This window comes from Rhincodon typus, chromosome 16 (assembly GCF_021869965.1).
Source record: "Rhincodon typus isolate 14 chromosome 16, sRhiTyp1.1, whole genome shotgun sequence".
NCBI lineage: Eukaryota > Metazoa > Chordata > Chondrichthyes > Orectolobiformes > Rhincodontidae > Rhincodon > Rhincodon typus.
Genome location: NC_063347.1, coordinates 14263804 through 14287913, shown reverse-complemented (window position 1 = coordinate 14287913; position 24110 = coordinate 14263804). Strand labels below are relative to the sequence as shown.

At 40.6% G+C, this 24110-nt stretch overlaps 1 protein-coding gene across 2 annotated transcripts in view; it reads right to left on the bottom strand.

Moving 5' to 3' along the window:
- Window positions 1-5087: 5087 nt before the first annotated feature.
- Window positions 5088-24110, bottom strand: part of LOC109937454 (deoxyribonuclease gamma-like) — a 121380-nt gene continuing 102357 nt past the window's right edge. For both annotated transcript variants that reach the window (XM_048606601.1, XM_020536038.2), the window contains 5 exons: window positions 16180-16292; window positions 13003-13115; window positions 7856-8013; window positions 5762-5858; window positions 5088-5595 (listed from right to left, as the gene is read on the bottom strand). In XM_048606601.1, the coding sequence (XP_048462558.1) occupies window positions 5539-5595; window positions 5762-5858; window positions 7856-8013; window positions 13003-13115; window positions 16180-16292 (538 nt within the window). In that variant the 3' untranslated portion in view covers window positions 5088-5538. The remainder of the gene's footprint in view (window positions 5596-5761; window positions 5859-7855; window positions 8014-13002; window positions 13116-16179; window positions 16293-24110) is intronic.

Below are 24110 nucleotides of genomic sequence, written 5' to 3'. Positions count from 1 at the left end.
TGTTTTTGAATGCTTATCCAAGTACTTTTTAAACTTCGTTTTCTCCTGACAAATGTTGTCAGGCCAGCTGAATTTTGCCAGCAGTTTGTTTTTGTTCTGGATCCCTTCACGTCAGGAGAGGGGACAAGGGTTGAAGCCAGAGTAGTGGATCAGCTAGTAAAATGACAGAGGAGGAGTACGAGACCAAGGTCAGTAAAACGGAGAGGAAGAACAGACAGGGAGAAGTTACTGAATGTGCCAGCACTGGCAGACTGAGGTGTATTTGTTTTAATGAGGAATATAACCGGTAAGGCAGATGAATTTAAGGCTTGGATTAATGTTTATGACTGATTTTGTAGTTGTTACAGAGACTTGTTTGAGCGAGGGATGAAACTGGCAGCTTAACGTTCTGGAATTTAGACGTTTCAGGCAAGATGGAGTGGGTTGTAAAAGAGGTGGGGGAGTTACTGATAAGGGAGAATATCACAGCTGTACTGAGGGAGAATACCTTTTGGAGGGCTTGACCAGTGAGACCATATGGGTATAGCTCAGGAATAGGAACGGTGCGATCATTTTGGCATTGGACTACAGGGCTTCCAACAGCCAGTGGGTGATAGAGGAAGAGATATGTGGATAGGCTATGGAAAAGCGTGAAAACAAGAGTTGTTGTGGTTTTAAAAAAAAAAAACTGCAGATTCTGTAAATCAAACAAAAACAAGTTGCTGGAAAAGCTCAGCAGGTCTGGCAGCATCCATGAAGAGAAATCAGAGTTACCGTTTTGCGTATGGTGACCCTTCCTCAGGGCTGTTGTGTTAGGTGAGTTTAACTTCCCTGATATTAACCGGGACTTGCTAAATTTCAGGGGCTTGGATGGGGGAATAAACATATGAATAAGAAATATTTGGAGGGATATGGGCCAAGAGCAGACAGGTAGGACTGGTTTAGTTGGGATTATGGGCAGCATGGATTAGTCTGAAAGAAGTGTCTGTTTCCATGCTGTATGACTCTATAACTTCTGTGACTAAAGAGGATATGAAGATTTCATAGTAATTTCCTCACCTGCCTGCCTCAGCGTTCTGGGATAGACCCCATCAGATCCTGGGAACGTGGAATCTCTGCAGTGCAGAAAGAAGCCACGCAGGCCCATCAACCCTCCAAAGAGCATCTCACCTAGACCTAACACCCATATCCTATCCCCATTCAAGATGGTGGTGGCAGAGTAGGCAGTGTTTGGGCTCCTGGAGTTTGTCCTCTCTATCTGTTTCTTTTCTCATTTTTTTTTCTCCTTCCTTTTCTTTTCCCTCCCCCCTCCCCCCTTCCTCTTCCTTTTCCCCCCTGTGAAGAGCTCAATCGCAGTGACTTCGGTGGCAACAGCATCGACAAGGAAGGCAGCTTCAGGTTCCAGAGCAAGATCCTTGACTGGATGTTGCACCAATGCGGCAGCATTGCAAGTCCTTTTCAGGATTTGGAGAAGATTTTTAGGAATAGGATTTACTCACATTTGGAAAATATGGACTTATTAATGATAGGCAGCGTGGCTTTGTACAGGGAAGTTCATGCCCCTCAAACTTGATTGTCACTTACTCAAAAAACTCAAAGATGATTGATGAGGGCAGGGCAGTAGATGATGTCTATATGGACTTTAGCATAGCCTTTGACAAGGTCCCTCATGGTAGACAGATACAAAAGAAGAAATCACATGGGATCTGTGGTGAGCTGGTAAAATGGATACAGAACTGGCTTAGTCACATTGGAGATATGTGGATAAATGATTTCACGGCAAATATAGGTGACCTGATTAGTAAGTTTGCAGATTACACAAAGATTGGGGGAGCTGCGGATAGTGAGGAGGTTTGCCAGTCGATACAGCAGGATGTATATATGTTGGAGGCATAGGTGGAGAAATAGCAGATGGAGTTCAATCTGGACAAATGCGAGGTGATGCAGTTTGGAAATTCTAATGCAGGAGGCAAGTATACACTAAATGGCAGAATCCTAAGTGTCATCAACATGCAGAGGGACCTAGGCATACAGGTCTACAGTTCCCTGAAAGTGGTAGCACAGGTGGATAAGAAAGTAAAGAAGCCATAAGGCAAGCTTGCCATTATCAGTCAGGGCATAGAGTATAAAAATTGGCAAGTCATGTTGCTGCTGTAAAGAACTTTAGTTGCATCACATTTGGAATATTGTGTACAGTTCTGGTCATCACACTCCAAAAAGGATTTGGAGGCTTTGGAGAGGGTTCAGAAACAGTTTATCAGGATGTTGTCTGGTTATTTTCACTTTAACATCGAAGGATAAGGAGTGATCTGATAGAAGTTTACAAAATTGAGAGGCATGGATAGAATGGGTAGTTGGAGTCTTGAGGGATGTGTGGACATGCAGCCAAAAAAGCTATGTTGTTTAAACTTCTTGGTGACCTGCCATTCATTAAGTACTCTCTTGTCTTGTTACTTGCTCCAAAGTATATCATCATAAATTTACCTGAGTTAAATTCCATCTGCCACTGCTCTGCTCATCTGACCAATCTGATCATATCCTCCTGTATCCTAAGTCCTTCCTCATTGTCTACCACTGGCAAGTCTTCGTTTCATCTGCAAGCTTGTATATCATCCCCAAAAAACCCTCATCTATGTCATTTATATATCTCACAAACAATAAGGGACAGAGTACCGATCCTGGTGGGTATACCATTAGACACTGGCTTCGTGTCTAACAGCCTTCCACCACTCTGTTTCCTGCCACTATGCCAAACATGGATCCAACTTGTCAAGTCACCCTGGATTCCATGTGCTTTTAGCTCCTTTATCAGTCTCCCATGTAGGACCTTGTCAAAGGCTTTGCTGAAATCAATATATACTATATCATCTGCACTACTCTCATCTGCACACTTGGTCACTGCTTCAAAAAATTCAATCAGATTTGTTAGTCACCAATTCCCTCCAATAAAACCATGCTGACTATCCCTGATCAAACGTTACTTTTCTAAATGGTGATTAATTCTCTCCTTCACAATATTCTCCAATCGTTTCCCTACAATTGATGTGAGACTGATCTGTAACTCATCTGTTTATTTCTACCGCATGTCTTTAAAAAGTGGAAACACATTTAACTGTCCTCCAGTCTTCTGGCACCACCCATGCGGCCAGACAGGATTGAAAATTCAGATCTGGACCCCTACGATTTCCTGCCTCATCTCCCACGCAGCCTGGGGTACAATTCATCCGGACCGCGGAATGTGTCCACTTCTAAATCTGCCCAAACATCCAATACCTCCTTTCCCTAGATCAATCTATTGAAGAATCTTCCTGAATTCTTTACTGCATCCTCCTTGTCCCGAGTGAAGACAGTTGTGAAGTACTCTTGTAACATTCGACCAGTGTCCTCTGGCACCACACACTGATTTCCTCCTTGGTTCCTAATGGGCCCAATCTGTTGTCTTGGACTTGTTGCATGTGGGAATGTGCCAATGCAGTTGCTGAAGAATGTTTTTTCCTTTGTGGGGTAGTCAATCTTTATCACAGACAGGGCTGGTAAGGTTGGTTTGTTAATTATATTCAAGGCTGAGAGAGACAGATTTCAAATTTTTAAGAGAATCAGGGGTTATGGGGAGAGTGGAGTTGAGGGATATCAGATCAGTCAAATTATGATGTAGCCCTTTAGAAATAAGTTTAATTCCATTCCTCTGCCTTTGAACTCAGTTTTGGAGGTGAACTGATTGTGCCCACTTCTGCAGATGTATAAAGTAATTATTGCAGACAGATGTCGTACTCTGTGTCTCTCTTTATAGCTCAAAGTATGATCTCAAAACGTACTCGTTTTCCTTTTTAACAATGCTTTTTCCAATATGGGTCCAATAAAATCCACTGCTTAAAGCTGGTCTCAGCAATCTTGCTCAAGCCCTGAACAAATTTGTTCTATCGATTTAAATTCTACCGGCCTAGTGTGGGCACTGTGCTAACATGGAATGTGGGTTAGAACCAGCCTCATCAGAAATTAGTGCTCCCTTTGAACCTGGTTCTCTGTTAAGTGAGTGGAAGCATTGAACTTGCAGTTTTAGATATTGTTTAAGAATGCTAGCACATGTACTTTTTTGGCATCACAGTTAACCTCTGATAACAGCCTCAATGCTTAATCATGAAGTATTCTGGTTTTTCTCACTGACTAACCATTTTTTTCATGATGTTGCATATTTCATTATTTGATATAATTTGCCCTTTGTTTAGAAAACGGTAAGGACTGCTGATGTTGGATGCCACAGTCCATAAACGTGGAGCTCGACAAACACAGCAGGTCAGACTGCATCAGAGAAAGTCAATGTTTTAGGCCGAAACCCTTTGTCAGGACTGTGGAGGGGGAGCCCAGAAACGAGGGATGGGCATGAGGCTAGGGACAAGTAGGTGGGATGATGATAGGTGAATGCAGGTAAGGCGTTATAGTGATTTGGCCCATCGAGTCCACACTGACCCTCCAAAGGGCATCCAACCTAGACGCTCTGCCCTACTCTAGTAACCCTGCATTTCCCATGGCTAATCCACCTAGCCTGCACAGCCAAACACTACAGGCAAATGAGCATGGCCAGTCCACCTAAGCTGCACATCCTTGGATTGTGGGAGGAAACGAGAGCGCTCAGAGGAAACCAACGGAGATACAGGAAGAATGTGTAAACTCCACACAGACAGTTGCCTGAAACTGGAATTGAACCTGGGTTCCTTGCACTTGTGAGGCAGCAGTACTAACCACACCAAAGATGTTGGATTATTTGGCTGTTGAACTGTCAACAGACCTCTCATACTATGTATTAAAATAAGCTCCGGCTAAACACATATTCATCAAGAATCTCAATGCATTTTGCTGGTTCTGTCATTGAAAAAAAGATTTCTGTTAATGCAGCTCCTTCTAAAACCACCAGCCTCCCTAAAGCACTTTGCGGTAAGCTCCCACATAAAACAATATGATAATGGCCAAATAATTTGATTTTCTGGTGATGTTGATCAAATATTAGCCAGGAACTAGGGAAAACTCAAAAGCAGAATACTGCAGGTTCGAAAAATCTGAAGTAAGTACAGAAAATGCCGAAATACTCAGCAAGTCAAAACAGTATTTATTGAGAGAGGAGCATTTCAGATCAATGACCTTTCTTGAAAGCGAGTATTGTTAAATATGTTTACAGCTGAAAAACACATCATCCTACCATGACAGGAACTAAGTCAGGGAATTGTTGCCAGGATTCAGTAGACAGTCACTAGTAATGACATTCACTAAATGGTCGCTGGGGCATCAGTGCTCAAATGGATATAACATTTGTATCTTGCTGTCCTTGATGTGAGTTGCTACTTTTATTATTAAAAGTGAGGGAACCTGCTTTCTGCTGTAAGAATAAAAATGGTCAAATTGTTTGTATTTTCCAGTGCAGCTGATGACATAAGTATGGATTTTTAGATACTGAAATCAATAAACACATCAAATTTTGTTAAGATTCAACAATTAGTTCAGCATTTTCGAGAAGTTGCGCAGTTTCTGTTCTTGCGATGCTCTCACCTCCACTGACTCTGTCTTTCATTTCTTAATTTTGAGTTCCACCTCAACAGGGTAGTGATCACTCACATCCAAAGCCTGATCATAACAAGAAAAGCTTTTTATTATATGGATACTTTCTGAATTTGTCATGTAATTAAAAATGATTTGAGGGTGGGTGACAGGTATGTCATCACATATCCATGTTCTTCGCAAAAAAAACCCAGTTAAAACTTGACTCTCTACCAGTTACAGTATGACCTACCTGCTCTTCAGTCAGCTCCAGTGCTTCCTGAAAGTTGAAGGGCTTAGCAGAATTTGGAACAATCTGCTTATAAAACCAATCTCCGTAAACAACAATCCTGTCAACAACAACAATAGATATAAATCAGAGACAGTGCCAGTAACAGTGTAAACAGAGAATTCACTGGCAATACTGCACTACAACAAGACCTTTTACACAGGGAAACAAAAACATATACTGTTAATGGATACAATCAATCCAAGCCTGGCACATTAGAGTAGGAAACTACTCATTTTGATTTAAGTCTGATATCCCACTTTCTGGACAAGACACAGCTTCATATTTTAAATGCATTTGTGATCCACGTTATTTGCTTTGTTCATCATGTTTCCATTGTGTTGGCAGTTCTGTCATCTCTTGTGTCCCAGTGCAAGTTTAAGTTTTGCAATTTGATGATGCCTTAAAGCACCTTTTCCTTTCAAGTGGAATGGTGATTAGCTCTTCTGGTTTGAGCCCCTTATAGAGATTTCCCTCATCACACACCTCTGGAACAGATAGGATTTGAACCTAGGTCTCCTGGCTCAGAGGTAGTGACGCTGCGACTGCATCACATGAGCTGCCACCTCTCCTCTTACATAACGGGGCATTTAGGACTTTCGGAGTACAATTAATTAATCTATTTGACAGAGGTGGCATCTTGGTGCTGAGTTCCTTGTAGGGTGAGAGTTGATGGGGAAAGAAAGAGATTGAAATTTAGTGAGCTACTCTTGCACTGGCTAAAGAATAGCCATGTCGGTTGAAGAGGGAGAGAAGCTGGCTGTATCCACGTTTATGCCCAGAATGATATGTATAGGCTGTACAATACTAGTTTGCATTCTCACTTGTGAGTCAGAAGGGACCGAAGGGGAAAATTTTTCACACAGAGGATGGTGCACATTTGGAATTAACTGCATGGGTAGTGGTACAGGCTAGTACAATTGCAACATTTAAAAGGCATCTGGATGGGTATATAAATGGGAAAAGTTAAGAAGGATATGGACCAAATGCTGGCAAATGGGACTAGATTAATTTGGGATTTGTTCGGCATGGACGAGTTGGACCCAAGGGTCTGTTTCCCTAAGATTGATGGTTGAACCTCATTTGAAACGTGTTCACTGAGCTTTAAATGACACTTCAGCGTTGAACTTTTGGAGACGCTGCCTTGTGGATCAGAGCTTTAAATTTTTCCATTTCAGATGCATATTAAGACTCAGTTCAGGGAACTGAGGGCTCTCCCAGTGTCCCCTCAGCAGAAGCTAGAATAAAAGAAAATACATGACAGCTTGTGAAACAATTGTGGATAGATGTTTGAAAGAGAAAAACATTAATGGATAGGAGGAAGAAAGGGGAGATGGGACTAGGTCACAAGCTTTTTTGGGTGAAACGGGGTTGCATGGTTTCCTGCTGTGAGTAAAATATTATGATTCAATAAGTCACATTAATTATGGATTAATATTGCGTACAATATAACAGATGGCCAGCAGTGAGCGGAGTAAAGAATATCATGTGCCTGCAGTAAGTTTTATTAAAGGTACCTTTGGGAACTGAAGCCTGAATGAAGGTTGTAATATTACAGTGTTCTAGCCTTAGAAGGTTTTGTTAAAGCAATCCATGGAGAAAAGGAAGCATGAATAATGCACCAACTTGTTGCTGGCAGTAACCCTCCAATCTCCTTTTAATCAGAAACTGATGTTAAGCATACAAAATAAGGAGGAAACGGGCTGAAGAGGTGACTGGAGGCTGAAGAGGTGACTGGAGGCGTGTTCACTTCACACATGATTGCTCCGACTTCAGGTTGTCAGACACGACAGGTGTAGTTCTGGGTAAATAACTGGAAAATTAGCGGGACTGGAGTTACAAGAGCCATGTTCACACCTCTTCATGAGCAGTCAGAAATCCCACTTGCCCTCTGAGCTACAAAGTGCATGTCATGTTGGGGAGAGGAGTTTCAGAAATGGGAGAGCACAAGGTTAAAAGATGGTTGGGGGTGGAGAGTGTGGTGTTCATTAGGAACTAGGCATTTAAGGTTTTTGAACTGACCCTATTGCGTTCCCAGGCTTGTAACCTGTGCGTTACCTGTCATAAGCCCGGTCTGTCTTTACATTTGTGGTGGTGTCCTCATCATCGCCAATGAGCCAGTGAAAATTATTGTCGGTTCTGAGTCGGATTGTTTTCATCTCCTGCTTCGTCACGTACCTTCCATCAGCATTAAAGTCCCCAAGTATCATAATGTTCTGTGGAAAATGGAAAAGAGAAGTCAACTGAGGTGAGAGATGAGGAAGACTGTTTGGTTTCTGACTAATTTAAATCAGTTGAACTGGTTTTGCTGTCATTAACAGATGTCATTTTAGTCTACTTGTATAAAATTCTACTCATTATTTTAATGCAATAACTTATTTGCTTTAAATTTGTCAATGCGTCTCCAAAAATACATTTCCTTAAGCATGTGCCTACCTCAGCAGTCAACAACTGACTGAAATGTTGTATTTTTAGACATGTTGGATGATAAATGTACCGTTTTGCACTTATTCACTTTTATAACATATGTAACTTCTTTTAATTTTTTTCAAATAGGTACTTGATTGAATATCTCACTCAACCTGTCTTAACTTTCTGCCATGCTTGAAATACATAATTACATTAAGGAATAAGATTTAGGATGGTACATTTAGATTCCAAATTCACCGAGCAAAGGGATTTTTTTAATTGATTCACAGGATAAGGGCATCACCCACTAGGGCAGCATTTATTGCCCATCCCTAATTGCCCAGAGGGCAGTTAAGAATCAACCACATTGCTGTGGGTCTGGAGTCATATGTAGGCCCAGACCAGGTAAGGATGGCAGTTTCCTTCCCTGAAGGATATCAGTGAACATAAGAACTAGGAGCAGGAGTAGGCCATCTGGCCCCTCGAGCCGGCCCCGCCATTTAATAAGATTATGGCTGATCTTTTTGAGACTCAGCTCCACTTACCTGTCCGCTCACCATAACCCTTAATTCCTTTACTGTTCAAAAATTTATCCAGCCTTGCCTTAAACACATTCAGTGAGGTAGCTTCAACCGCTTCACTGGGCAGGGAATTCCACAGATTCACAACCCTTTGGGTGAAGAAGTTCCTCCTGACCTCAGTCCTACATCTGCTTCCCTTTATTTTGAGGCGATGCCCTCTAGTCCTAGTTTCACCTGCTAGCGGAAACAACCTCCCTGCCTCCACCTTATCTATTCCCTTCATAATCTTATATGTTTCTATAAGATCTCCCCTCATTCTTCTGAATTCCAATGAGTATAATCCCAGTCTACTCAGTCTCTCCTCATAATCCAACCCTCTCAACTCTGGAATCAACCAAGTGAATCTCCTCTGCACCCCCTCCAGTGCTAGTATATCTCTTCTCAAGTAAGGAGACCAAAACTGCACACAGTACTCCAGGTGTGGCCTCACCAGGACCCTATACAGCTGCAGCATAGCCTCCCTGTTTTTAAACTCCATCCCTCGAGCAATGGCAGGCAAAATTCCATTTGCCTTTTTAATCACCTGCAATCCCACCTTCAGTGATTCATGCACAAGGACACCCAAGAATGTGTGAACCAGATGGGTCTTTCCTGACAACCAACAATTAATTCATGGTCACCTTTAGACTCTTAATTCCAGATTTTTTGGAATTGAATTCAAGTCTTACCATCTGCTGTGACAGGATTTGAACCTAGGTCCCCAGATCATTATCTGAATTAACAGTCCAGCAACAATACCACTAGCCTATTACCTCCCCAAGGGATGTGAGGTATCCTGGTGGCAAAGACCTGAAATGCACCACTGTGTGTAGTCTTGAGCCACACAGATTAGAAAAGTATTAATTAGTTCTTACAATGGGTAAGCATTGAGCATTTGCAGCACAGAAGTAGGCCATTTGGTCTATTGAGTCTATGCCAGCTCTCTACAGAACAATTCAATTAGTTCTATGCCCCCACTCTATTCCCCAAAGCCTGCATGTTTATTTCCTTAAAATGCCCATCCAATCTCCTTCTGAAGTAATTGATTGTCTCTGATTCCACCACCCTTACGGGCACTGTGTTCTAGGATATTACTATTCACTACATAAAAAGTTCCTCTCTGCATCTTACAACCTTACATCAGTGCTGCTAGTTATTGTACCATAAGCTCATGGGAACTGTCCTTTTCTTTTTCACCTCACTAAAAAAGGTCCATGATGTTGAACATTTCTATCAAATCGCCCCCAGGTCTCCTTTAATTTCAAGGGAAACAACCCCAGGTACTCTCTTGTGGCTAAATATCTTCATCCCAGGAATAATTTCTCTACACCGTCTCAAGGGACCCCCACATCCTTTCTGAAGTGTGATGACCGGAAATATAAGAACATAAGAACTAGGAGCAGCTGTAGGCCGTCTGGCCCTTCAAGCCTGCACCGCCATTCAATAAGATCATGGCTGATCCTTTCGTGGACTCAGATCCACTTACCCGCGTTCTCACTGTATCCCTTAATTCCTTTATTGTTCAAAAAAAATCTACCTTTTTTTTAAAAGCGTTTACCGAAGTAGCGTCAACTACTTCACTGGGCAAGGAATTCCATAGATTAACAACCCTCTGGGTGAAGAAATTCCTTCTCAGTTCAGTCCTAAATCTGCTCCCTCTAATCTTGAGACTATGCCCTCTTGTCCTAGCTTCACCTGCCAGTGGAAACATCCTCTCTACTTCTATCTTATCTATTCCCTTCATAATTTTATGTGTTTCTATAAGATCCCCCCTCAATCTTCTGAATTCCAATGAATATAATCCCAATCTACTCAGTCTCTCCTCATAAGCCAACCCCCTCAACTCTGGAATCAACCTAGTGAACCTCCTTTGCACTCCCTCTAGAAACAATAGTCTAGTTGTAACCCAAGCAGAGTTGTATAAAGGCTTTTCCAGCTCCACATTTATTGACTCTAGCTTCCAGCATCTGCAGTCCTTACAGTCTCCGAGTTTATAAAGGCTCAACATGACCTCTCTATTTTTTTACTCAATTTCTCTCTGAAGCTGAAGATCACATATTCTTTGCTAAACGCTCTTTCAATAAATGCAGTCACCTTCAAACTAAATGTACATGCATCTCTAGGTCCTTCTGTTGCACACTGTTTAGAACTGTGCCATTAACTCTATATGTATTAGGATAATGTTTATTTAATTGATTAACTGAAATTCTTCAATGTGATCAGTTACCTTACCCTTGATTATAGAATCCAACAATTTTCCCACGACAGATGTAATTCCCTGGTTTCCCTCTGTCATCTTCTTAAAGACCAGAGTGACATGAACAAATTTTCAATAAAAAGGTACACTCCTGAACCCAAGGAACTCGGATAGATCATATGAGGCAATGTGCTTTCCTACTTCCTTTAACACCTATGGATGGAAACTATCAGGTCCTGGGAATTTGTCACGTTTCAGTTCTATTAATTTCCCCATTACTAATGAATTACTTACGTTGAGACAACCATCAAAGAGCTCAGTTACGAAGAAATATTTGACCGAGTTTCCTACTTGGAATGGGTGGGGAGATATAAAGGCAAGTAAATGAGATGGAAGTGGAATACTTATTTAAACTAACAAAGGGTAACTTTCAAACTAATCGGATTTCTTTTTCCACAGACTGAATGTTTTTGCATTCGCAGTGGGGAGCAATGTGCCAAAATGAATGAACCAATAAAATCACAATGGGCTCCAAAATCGTAACTAATACAAGAAGGAGCTCTTATGGTGCAGTGCATTGCAGGGAAAGCCTGCCTCTCAAGTTCCAAGTTTAAGTCCTATTCCAGGACTTAATGGCATGAAAGATGCATTTATAATGTGACCAAACGGGTTAGTCATGCGTCTATAAAATCTTCCATTATCACACAGGAGGAGCAGGAGAGTCTCCCAACAGCCATGCTTGATGTATCCCTCAAACTACAGCCTCAGGTAACAGACTGATAGCCTCTTCCAGGAAAACCTAACCGTGGAAAGAGAAGAATGTGCTGTGTTTACCTCATGTGCCACCTGGCATGGGAAAGCTTGACGAGTAAATGACAAGAAGGTAATTGGAACCAAGTTTGACTGGTTGTCAATTTGTAAGAAGCTGTCAGACTTTGCAAGGAATTTGAAAACAGGCGCTAGTAACAAGGTGGAGGGAAAGAAGCAAAACTGAAGAAAGTCCATAATGAAAGGCACAGGATAAAAGAGGTTTAGGGCATGGAATAAACTCCAAATTATTCAGAGATGGTGGGGGAGAAATCCAAATCAAAGGAAGCAAATAATAATAGCATTACAACAAAAAGAAACAAATCAAACTTTGGGGAAGAGAGAGAAGTGATTGGGAGAATGGATAAATGAGCAGGCTGTTCACACATCAGATTAGAATGATTAAAATTGTATCACAATCTGCATGAAAATGGCCAGAGAGTGTGCATGTGACAGAATTTGAAACAAGGCAATCTTGGTAAAGAGCATTTTTTTTAAAAGTTCCATAAGCTGTATAAAGGATGATTCTAGATTTCAGTCTGTAATTAGATGAATCATAGAATCCCTACACTATGGAAGCAGGCCATTCAGCCCAAACATCCCTGGGCACTCTGGTATAGCCAATCTACTTACTCTACACATCTTTGGACTGTGGGAGGAAACCAGAGCACCTGGAGAAAACCCACATGGGCATGAGGAGAGCATGCAAACTCCACACAGACAGTTGCCCAAGGCTGGAATTGAACCCAGGTCCCTGGAGCTGTGAGGCAGCAGTGCTAACAACTGAGCCACTACTACTGCTTTACAATCCAGAGAGGAAACTGCTATCTTCAAAGTGGGCTACATTTAAACTCAGGATCTGGAAGTGAAAAGACTGTTTGTTCCTAGTCCCTACTGCCGGTTGTTTTCAGAGGCAAAATATAGTTCTGAAATAGAGGACTAAATGTGGTATAAAGTTAGAAGGTGTTTATATGCAGAATGTCTAATAGTAAAAATAAAAATTAATATTTTCATCACATAAATAAAGAGAAATTATGACTGCTGTAAAACTGCTGCCGCGTATTGTTTTGTAACTGTTTTCAGACTTTTAAAAAACCAGGACAAGTTAATAGTGAGTAACTTATGACATTTGAGTGCATGATTTAAGCTCTGAAATGTACTATACGTGGCATTTAATCTTCCTGCATAGTTTGCTTTCAAAAATATAAGAATGAATAAATCTGAAAACACACCTTAATGTTCCACTCCTTTTTGATCTTCAGGAAGACGTCATATAATTCGTCGACTTCCCTGACTGAATCTTCAGGGCATGTGTGTTGGGGAATGAGCACAAAGTTCTTCACAACTGAGTGTATGAAAAAAAGCCAAGCTAAAGTCAGTGTGATGTAGCTCTTACCTACTGCTGAATAAAACTCTTGATTTCAACCAAATGAATCTGTAGACCTTAACAACAAATACCCCATTCCCTTTCAATTGGATTGAACTTAACTATTTCTAATGTATTCACCAGAAAATGGCAATGTGAGCTATTTAAAAGCTTCACTGAGAAATCCAAGCAGAGTTGACTTACAAATCTGCTGCTGAACCACAATCTCTGATGTAAATTATAATGAAAGTTTACAGCCATAGTTCAGGCTTAAAGGTTTGCTAATCAACAAACACTGGATCTTTTGCTTTGTCAGTTAATAGGTGACTTTGGCCCATATGACTTGCCTCTTTCCTCCTTTTTTTGTATTTTTGTCATTGTTTACAAGGAGTGTCTTTGACATGTAATTCAGAAGCCTGGTTGGCAAGTCTGTAAAACTTTTGTAGGCCTATGATGCTGTATATCTGATAGGTATATTTTTTGTATGTGGCTGTGTCACCAATAGTCAGAAAGCTACATATCCATTGTCAGCTCGATTGCTCGAGTGTAAAAAAATGCTTTGGCACCTGAATCATTGCTTGTCTCATGCATAATTTAACACACAAATGACACCTTGCATAGTAATTATATCAGCATAAATCCTACATTTTGAAGGTTTCACTGTATTGAGTCCATAGTTACACATACATTAATGCACACAAGTACCGTGCCAACCCCCACCAAGGTAAAGCATATCAATCATGAGTCTAGCAAATCCCTCATTACAATGAAAACTACAGACAATAAGGTTCAGCACGGCTCTTAGAGATTCTTATGCAGTTCAAAGTAAACTTAGTTTTTCAGATCATCAGAAGTTAAACTGGTGGTATGACCAGCCTGGCCCTTTAAAGTTCACCTCTGTCTCGGTGCCTGATTCTATTATCTTGGTATCTGATTGTCTTTTGAATATTCCCAATATCTGTGTTGGCACAGTCCTGTCTAGTAGTTGCCTTTGAAGCTACCAGTGTGCATACATTTTAATACAGAAGGGTGTTTGTGAGCCATTAAAACCATGTTTACATGAGACAGCAGCATGTTGTGTCTCTATACCGCAGAGAAAAGCCAAAAGTTAACTATTAATATTGATCTGCATTTTGGAACCTTTGCAGTAGAACAATTTTTTTAAAAAAGACATTTATCTAATTGTATCAGAGATAGTAGGAACTGCAGATGCTGGAGAATCTGAGATAACAAGGTGTAGAGCTGGATGAACACAGAAGGCCAAGCAGCATCATAGGAGCAGGAAGGCTGATGTTTCGGGCCTAGACCCTTCATCTGATGAAGGGTCTAGGCCCGAAACGTCGCCTGCCTGCTCCTATGATGCTGGTTGGCCTGCTGTGTTTATCTAATTGTGTTTTTCTGAGGGTAGCAGCACAGTTCGCAATATTTGCTTTTTTTCCAATGTTTTTTTTTAAATTCATTCACAGGATGAGGGCATGACTGGCTACATCAGCATTTATTCCCATCCCTAGTTGCCAAAGGGCAGTTAAAAGTGAAACACATTGCTGTGGGTCTGGAGTCACATGTAGGCCAGACCAGGAAAGAACGACAGCTTCCTTCCATAAAATACATTAGTGAACTAGATGGATTTTCCAACAATTGACAACAGTTTCATGATCATCATTAGACCCTTAATTCCAGATTTTTATTGGATTCAAATTCCGGTATCTGTCATGGCAGGATTTGAACTCAGGTCTCCAGAATGTTGCCTGGGTCTCTGGATTAATTGCCTCCCCATATTTGACATCACCATCTACTCCTTTACTCATTCCACCCATCAATCTGGTTAGGGACAGACAAATTCATCTACAGTTCTGAGACAGTTCTGGCTCAAAAGGAAGCACTTTACATCACCTGACCTGTTTGAGAAAGTTTTACACCAAATATTAAATCTTTTAAATATGTTTTCCTTTTACATTGTTTTATAGAGTCATACAGCATGGGAACAGACTCTTCGGTCCAACTGGTCCATGCCGAACATAATCCCAAACTAAACTAGTCCCACCTGCCTGCTCCTGGTCTGTATCCTTCCAAATGTTTCCTATTCATGTACCTATCCAAATGTCTTTTAAATGTTGTAATTTTACCCACATCCACCACTTCATCATGCGAACCACCCTCTGTGTATAGGATTTGCCTCTCATGTCTTTTTAAAATTTTTCTCCTCTTACCTTAAAAATGTGTCCCCTAGTCTTGAACCTCCCCCCACCATTGCAATTCCAGGAAAAAGATAATTACCATTAACTCTATCTATATCTCTCATTATATTATAAACTTCTCACCTCTCAACCTCCAATGCTCCAGTGAAAAAAGTCCCAGGCTATCCAGCCTTTCTTTAGAACTCAAATCTTCAAACCTGGCAACATCCTGGTAAATCTCTTCTGAACCCTTTCCAGATTAATAATATACCCTCCCATAACTGGGCAACCAGAACTGGACACTGTACTCCAAAAGAGGCATCGCCAATGTCCTGTACAACCTCAACATGACTTCCCAACTCCTATACTCAAAGGACTGAGCAATGAAGGCAAGCGTGCCAAACGCCTTTTTAACCATCCTGTCTATATGTGACGCAGATGGGAATATGACTGTCTTGTTATTCTCATTCTGTTGTTAATATTAATGCAAGAAGGCACATGAACGCATGACTTGCCGTCTTTAATGTCTTTTATCGTTCACTTTAATGGGCCCCATCATCTTCAATGGTATTATCGAGATCACCTGCTTGCATAGCAGAGACTCAGGAATAGTGTAACTGTAACAGGTTCCCAGCTCTGGCAATGGAACAGTGAAGAACTATACAGATATTTCTCCTATAACATGATAGTTGCATTCTTGCGCGACATCGTGCTACAGAAAATCGTGTTATTGGGAAATTGCCACAAAAAATTACTATACCGTGTGGTAGAAAGTTCGCGTTATCCAAACAGCGTCCACTATTCATCAATCACATTACAGCCAATTCGTGTTAACAAAACATGCATTATAGCCGAAATACCTGTACCTGTGGTTGGAGATTTGAACTGAATCACGAATGGTTCCCTGGAGAAAGCATCCTCATCTCCCGGCTGCATGTCTTCATATTGAAAACTTCTTTCTACTTCCACAATATCATCACTACATGGAGAATGTATCAGTTGGTTAAGTGAATGAAGCAGTGCAGAATCAAACTGTACAGATTGGAGAGATCCCAAGTTCGATTACTGGATTATGGGTTCTCAGTTGGTGCAATTGTAGATATGCTACAATTTGGCTTAGTACCTATTGTTAGGAATTTGTCTTTACAAACACTGGTTTATTCAGTCGTAGGAAAGCCCTTGGTTGTCACAGTGACACAACTGCCTGACAATTTTTGATTTAGCATCTTCTTGTTTTCCCTCTGGAAGTCCATTCTGATTGTAACATTTATTTTTAAACAAATGGCTGCCCTCCTAGCACATACCCAACAATCTTTTAAAGAGCATATTTCTTAAAGTAGTGAGTCAGGGAGCGCCTTCCTCTTCCTACAATAGACAAATCAGGCGTGTGTAATTCTGAATTGCTACACTATCTTGTTCAAAACCACTGACATTAATTTTGTGCTCAATGTTAGAAATATATTTGAGCAGTTATTTGGAACAATGTCTTTGAATTAAAATGCAGATCAATGGCTTGAATGAATGTATTAGTTTTCCTCGATCATTTGTTTCACTCCAGGATGTAGTCTTCAATGTTGATTTCATTAGTTTTGGTCCAACATTTTCAATTGGCATACTCCCTTACAGCTCCCTAAGCATTCTAATCTTTCTTTACAAATCTGATTATTCTACTTGTAAAAGTGCAGGGCACTGTCATGGAATAAATTAGCATTGCTTCACCTGCTGTGCAATGATAGGTCCATGGGCAGAAATGCTCAAAATTCTTGTTGCTGAGAAACAATTTAACAGGCAAAGATAACACTGGTTCTCAGAAATCTTTCAGACTCAGGACTTGTACACAGCCATTCTGAGCTCTGAATGGAGAACCTTAATTTGATTTTCCACATGCTTCAAAAATCACTATGAGACTCTAGTCACTGCAGATTTGGGCAAAAAAACTGCAGAAGATTGGAAGAAATTATCAATTAAGGGACAATATGGCACGAGGTATATTTCAGATACGGCAGGGGCATAGGAAAACTGGCAGCAACTGATCAACTGTCCACTATGTACTTTGTCTGCTCTTCCTTTCTCTTGAATAATGGAAAGGTAAACTGGTGTGGCATACAATGGAAAGAGGATGCAGACATCAGTTCAGCACATGGCCAAAAGTAAAAATCGTCACCTTCCCCACCACACCAAACACCAATATATACTGAAAGACCCACAAAAGTGACACATTATCTACCATGGCTACTGGATAGACTTTGCATCAGGTGCTGACTGGTATTTAACTGAAGAAAGCAACTGACCGCTCAATATTTTTCAATTTGCACTCATCATGACAAATGTGAGAATGCCAAATTTCAAAGGGAGTAATAATTTCTACTCTATGAGAAACAGGGTGCTGATTGGTTGACAAGTAGACTGCAACTGGTTTGGCCCTGTCATGGAGAATGCACCAGTGAACTGTTAACCCAGCGTTCTTTGTTTACATTAAAAAAGGCAAGTCAACTCTCAATGGTTGAGATGTGCCGTGGACAATGCACCAGGGAACAGTACCCTTCAAGTTGTTGTTTAATTGAAAAGAGGCAATGCCTTTTTTTCTGCAATGGACCATGCTCTGCGTAAAGATGGATGTAGCTATTAGCAAGTGTAAGGGTGCCACATTGTGATCACAATTGATAATCTTAAATTAATGTAAGTGTCATTTTTATACACTCAGGATTTGTCAATTCATGCTGCACTATCATGGAATCACATTGAGTCATAGCGCATGGAAACAGATCCTTCGGTCCAACCAGTCCATGTCGAACATAATCCCAAACTAAACTAGTTCCACCTGCCTGCTCCTAGCCTATATCCCTCTAAACCTTTATTACTCATGTAATTATCCAAATGTCTTTTTAAATATTGTAATTTTACCCACATCCACCACTTCCTCAGGAGGCTCATTCAATACATGAACCACCCTCTGTATAAAAATTCCACACCCCCATGTCTTTTTTAAATCTTTTTCATCTCACCTTAAAAATGTGCTCCCTGGTCTTGATAACCCCCATCCTTATTTTGTAAACTTCTATCAGGCCGCCTCTCAGCCTCCTAAGCTCCAGTGAAAAAAACGCCACATCTAATGTTAGACTCAATGTTCAGAATTTTGCAAGCACAGGCTGATTAAGACAGTCAATTGTCTGTTCTTTGCAAACAGGCGAAGGAACACAATGTTTGACATGATCCGCATGCAGATCATTGAAATGTATGGTCAATATACATAGCATGCACACTGGCACTGAAACTCATATTCTACATTTTACTCATTTGTGTGATAGGTAAAACTGTCTGTTTACCTCGACAACACCATCCTGTTAATGGAGAATACCACTCATGATGCTCTTACATAGTGGCAGAGTAAATACCTAGCCCCATCTTTTGCTTACAGTTTTGGGATTCCTTGCCCTGGCAGGATAACTTGGGGTAGAGTAGGCATTTTTCAGGATTAAAAATGGTGACCCTAAGCCCATTCATGAATTTGTGCAAGATATCATGAGCAATGATCTCATCAGGTGGCCATTATCCCAAAGGATATGTTTAAAGCATGCTATTACTACATCAAGCTTGCACAGTCTGCAAATGGCTCAGGACCTACTTATGAGGTTGTTATTAAGGCCAACATTATAGAGGGTGGTGCTATTAGAATCCTAATGCCTGTATTGACCCTTGAAAGTAGGCATGTGTTAACTGTCATCAAGAACCCATTAGCAGATTTCTCAATCAGTACATCAAGGAGAGAGAATTCATTAGACAGCTCCATTCCAAAGGTTAATTTGAATACGAGATGAACCCCATTAAGGTGTGTAAGAAACATTTTACATGCACATACAGATGTACCGTCATTGTATCAGAGCATGTGAGAGGTAGGAAGTGCCATACTGTTAAAGACATGTTTCTTGTGGAAACTAGAAAACATGTTAATGAGAGCCAGGGGATGGGGCCCATGGTAATAGTATCTGTTTAGGCTGACAAATATTAAAGTTGCACTCAATTTCAGGGGTTGCTATGTTCATAGGTTGAAATAATACAGATTCAGATAAATGGTAACATCCTAGATCACCACAATATGGTGACATGGCTCACCATTTCCACGCTGTCCTTGCCTGGCACATTAGTGAATAAGCTCGTAATGTCTGCAGTACTATCAAACAATTATAGCTATCACTTTACAACTGGACAGTAATAATGGCTTCTCTCACCTTACTCTATCAATCTGGAATACACATTTGACCTTGAGAAGCAACGATATAATTTGTATAAATTAATGGGCACACTGATGGATGACAAATAGCTGCTGGGACAAGAAGAACTATCAGCATCTTTGGAACCAAACTGCAGTGTAAGTCAGTTACCTTTAGACAGAAAAGAGAAAATTGGCGGCATGGCAAGATGCATTGAGATAATTTTTAAACAATATATGATAAATGTCTGTGGTTGCTTTATATTCCAGAAGTCATAATGGCTGTCAACATTAGTGAACACTCAGATTTCGTTTTTACTATTGTTATTCTTCCGCCAATGTTCTTTGCAAAATATCTGTAATGTAAAATTTGTGCTGGTAATAGGATTTCACAGTAAGCGATTGCAAGTTTATTTTGGGCATAAATCTTTATTTCCTAAGCACAAGTAACATCATATATCAGTGAGACAGAAAACAATGACAGTTGGCAATTTCTCCATGTGCATAGATCACTGAAAGTTGCCACCCAGGTTGATAGCGTTGTTAAGAAGGCGTACAGTATGTTAGGTTTTATTGGTAGAGGGATTGAGTTTCAGAGCCATGAGGTCATGTTGCAGCTGTACAAAACTCTGGTGCGGCCGCACTTGGAGTATTGCGTACAGTTCTGGTCACCGCATTATAGGAAGGATGTGGAAGCATTGGAAAGGGTGCAGAGGAGATTTACCAGGATGTTGCCTGGTATGGAGGGAAGGTCTTATGAGGAAAGGCTGAGGGTCTTGAGGCTGTTTTCGTTAGAGAGAAGAAGGTTAAGAGGTGACTTGATAGAGACATACAAGATGATCAGAGGATTAGATAGGGTGGACAGTGGGAGCCTTTTTCCTCGGATGGTGATGGCTAGCACGAGGGGACATAGCTTTAAATTGAGGGGCGATAGATATAGGACAGATGTCAGAGGTAGGTTCTTTACTCAGAGAGTAGTAAGGGCGTGGAATGCCCTGCCTGCAAAAATAGTAGACTCGCCCACTTTAAGGGCATTTAAATGGTCATTGGATAAACATATCATTGGATGATAATAGAATAGTTTAGGTTAGATGGGCTTCAGATTGGTTTCACAGGTCGGCGCAACATCGAGGGCCGAAGGGCCTGTACTGCGCTGTAATGTTCTATGTTCTATGTTCTATGTTCTATTTCATTTGCAGCTGCTATTGGCACAAAAAAAAGACCAAAGGACTGAAGATGATTTTTAAGGTTCTATCTTTCTTTCTTTCTTTCTTTCTTTCCTTTTTTTCCTTTATTTCTTTTTCTTTCTTTCTGTCTTTCTTTCCTTCCTTACTTCCTTCCTTTCTTCCTTCCTTCCTTCCTAAAAATACTCATTGTTAAGTAGTGCAGGAATGTTGTGCAATAAGCAGACATGAGTAGTGTCATAAAAGCCATAGAGTCATAATGCCATTTGACTGCATTGAGTAGAGACTGTGTCATGTACTCCATGAAATGTATCTTAACTATTTCTGAATGGAGTTAGTTCAGGGAGTCTTAGAGTATAATATAGCAACTTCTAAACGAAATATTGGAGAAAGGACAAAGTATCAAAAAGCTTTCTAAATTGTAAACTTTGATTGACTATATAAAATACCATATACCCGCATGCACTGCCTATCACCATGTTCCATTATAAATTCCTATCCTCGCATTGAAAACAGAGATGTCCTTTGTTAAATTTAATATGCAACAACAACCTTTTTTACATGGAAATGCCTCATAAATTGAGACTCAAGATTAAAAAATCATTTGTAATCTATAACTTTAAATTAGGAGGCAATTAGTTCCCCTCCCACACTGCTTCACCTGAAAACAACAGTTTTAATTCCCCTTCTACAGTGCCATAAGAGAGCAAATGTTATCAATTAAAAAGGAAGCAATTATTATTTCATGTGCAATTATCACTATCGGTGTACTGTATATAAAAATTCCCATTAATCATGTTTCAGAGTTTCTCAACAATGTCTCTAGCTATGGCTAGAAAGAATGTGCATTGAATAAATTAAGATTTAGATATAGGACAGATCACTCAGGAAACGCCTACACATCCTTTGAAGATACTGGGAACACTGACCTTCTAATGATGTTTACAACATGTATTCACAAAGACTTGCCACAGGAGAAGGTAACTGATAGCATAAGCTCTATTTTGGAGGTAAAGTTCCCCAGAACAGCAAGTATATTACTCTGACAGCTGCAACATGGATCTGCCAAACTGGAATGAGATTCAAGCTTTAGACAGGTAAGTCTGCAAAGAGATAAAATGATTACATTTATCTGGTTTGTTTTAAGACGCCTCTTTTGTGGTTCTGTTTTGATTGATTTATTTCTATCGTATTTGATACCTGCGATTGGAGTGGCTTACTTTTTGTGGGAGTAGACGGATTGTCGGAACACCGAACACCTGCGTGCTCTGAGCTCATCCGAGCAGTTTCATAAAAACTATCACCATTCTATTGGAATTACCACATGTGGTAGAAATCAAAGTTCTCTATCCTGTTGTTTTAGGGCTACATGAAACTCCTGGCTATCTAGCCCTTAAAAGAAAGAACTTGCCTTTTGTATATAGACTCCTTCACAAACTCCCAAAACTTTCTACAGCCAACAAAATACTTTTTGAACTGCTGTGATGCAGGAATATGTGGCAAACAATTTGCTCACAAGGTTCCAGGAGCAGCAATACCACAGTGACTGAATAATCCATTTTACTGATGGTGGTTGAAGGGTGAAAATTGACACTCCAACTGCTGATTGGAATGTTGCTGAATATGTGGATCTGGAACTTTTATTGGGATGTGAATCCACATTGTCTGTCTCAGATCGTGCTCAAGACATATTCAGACAATGTAACTCTATTTATGTCTTTATTTTTTATTTGGGGTGGGGCGGGGCGGGGGAGGGGTGGTGTTTCCTGTCTTTTAGAACATAGAACATAGAACAGTACAGGCCCTTCAGCCCACGATGTTGTGCTGACCTATTTATCCTACTAAGGTCAATCTACCCTGCATATCCTACATTTTACTATCCTCCGTGTGCCTATCCAAGAGTCGCTTAAAAGTCTCTAAAGTATCTGACTCCATTGCCACTGCCGGCAGCGCATTCCACATGCCCACCATTCTCTGTGTAAAAAACCTACCTCCGACATCTCCCCTATACTTTCCTCCAATCACCTTAAGATTATGCCCCCTCATAATAGCCATTTCTGCCCTGTGGATCTGCAACTTTGGAAGCAATAATTTTAGGACTATTCACCTGCCTGTTGGTAAACTCTAGGTCACACTACCAACATCTGTCATTGTTAAGAATTTGAAGTACTTGCAAATTAATAGCAATATGAATTTAAACTTTCAAAACTCTGAGGCCCCACACAGCCAGAGTCAAAGACAGAAGCTTGGATTAGCGTCAGCACTGAGGTTAGCAACATAGTACAGCTGGTTCTAAATCTTGAGCCTACATAGATATTGTAATGAGCAGCTAATGCAGGCAATTTAGTTCAATTAGGACATCACTATTTTGTAATAATCATAATAGAAGCCCAGCCATCTGCCTGCCCTGGCCATTAGATGTCAATTTCTCCACTGAACCCAGTAACTATTCTCATCTATTTCGAACATGCCCTGAATGATTGATTTTCAACTTGCTGTATGACTCATTAAGATCTAAATAGAGTGTGATAGCTCAAGAAATGGAAAATTTGATTTGCATTTAGAGGATACACCATCTTCAGCAGCAAAGCTTCAACAGCCTGGTCAGAGTGCTTAACCAGCTCCAGCAGTGGAGAGTGACAATCCTGTTTGGTGAGTTGCACTGGCTCTATCAGAATTGCAATCTTAGTCAGAGAATTCCCAGCGCTTCAAACAATTTACTTCCTCTCCGAGCATCTGGTTGGGCCCAGCAGCAGGGAAGTGCAATCTTGGACACAGCCCCACTGGTTCCAGCAGCTAAGCAATGCATTTCTGATAAGAAGAGGGACTAGAATTCCAGTGTGAACGCATCTCCTTTTAATAAAACATTACAACCACTTCTTTCCAGAATGCTTTGATCAAGTCTTTTTCTTATTCCTGGATTTCTGAGCTTTCTGGATCACAGAGCGACATCAGAATGCCTAATGACAAACATAAATCAGAAGACCCCCACCACAGCTATAAATATTAACCTGAAACATTTGCTGTTTTAATACCTGCTCTGCCTGCTCCAAACCTGTACTTTCAAAAGCACCACAGGAAGAAGCAATTAAACATTCATTATCTTTACTGAGCCCATGCGTTGGCGATTGATTCAATACCTGAAGAGTTGTTTGTGAGTTGCTGGGTATGCTCAAAATATTTCTGGATAACTGGTGTTTCAGACAGTGGGTTACTAGATACAACAGGTCTCAACGTAATTCAGTTTTTTGAGCTACTATGAGATTATATGATTTTAACTTCACACATTGCGGCCCAGGCTCATGAGAACCATCTCATACTCCCCACCTACATTCACCTTTACTGGCTCCATCCCCGCCTCTTTGACCTGTCTGTCTCCTCTCCACCTATCTTCTCCTCTATC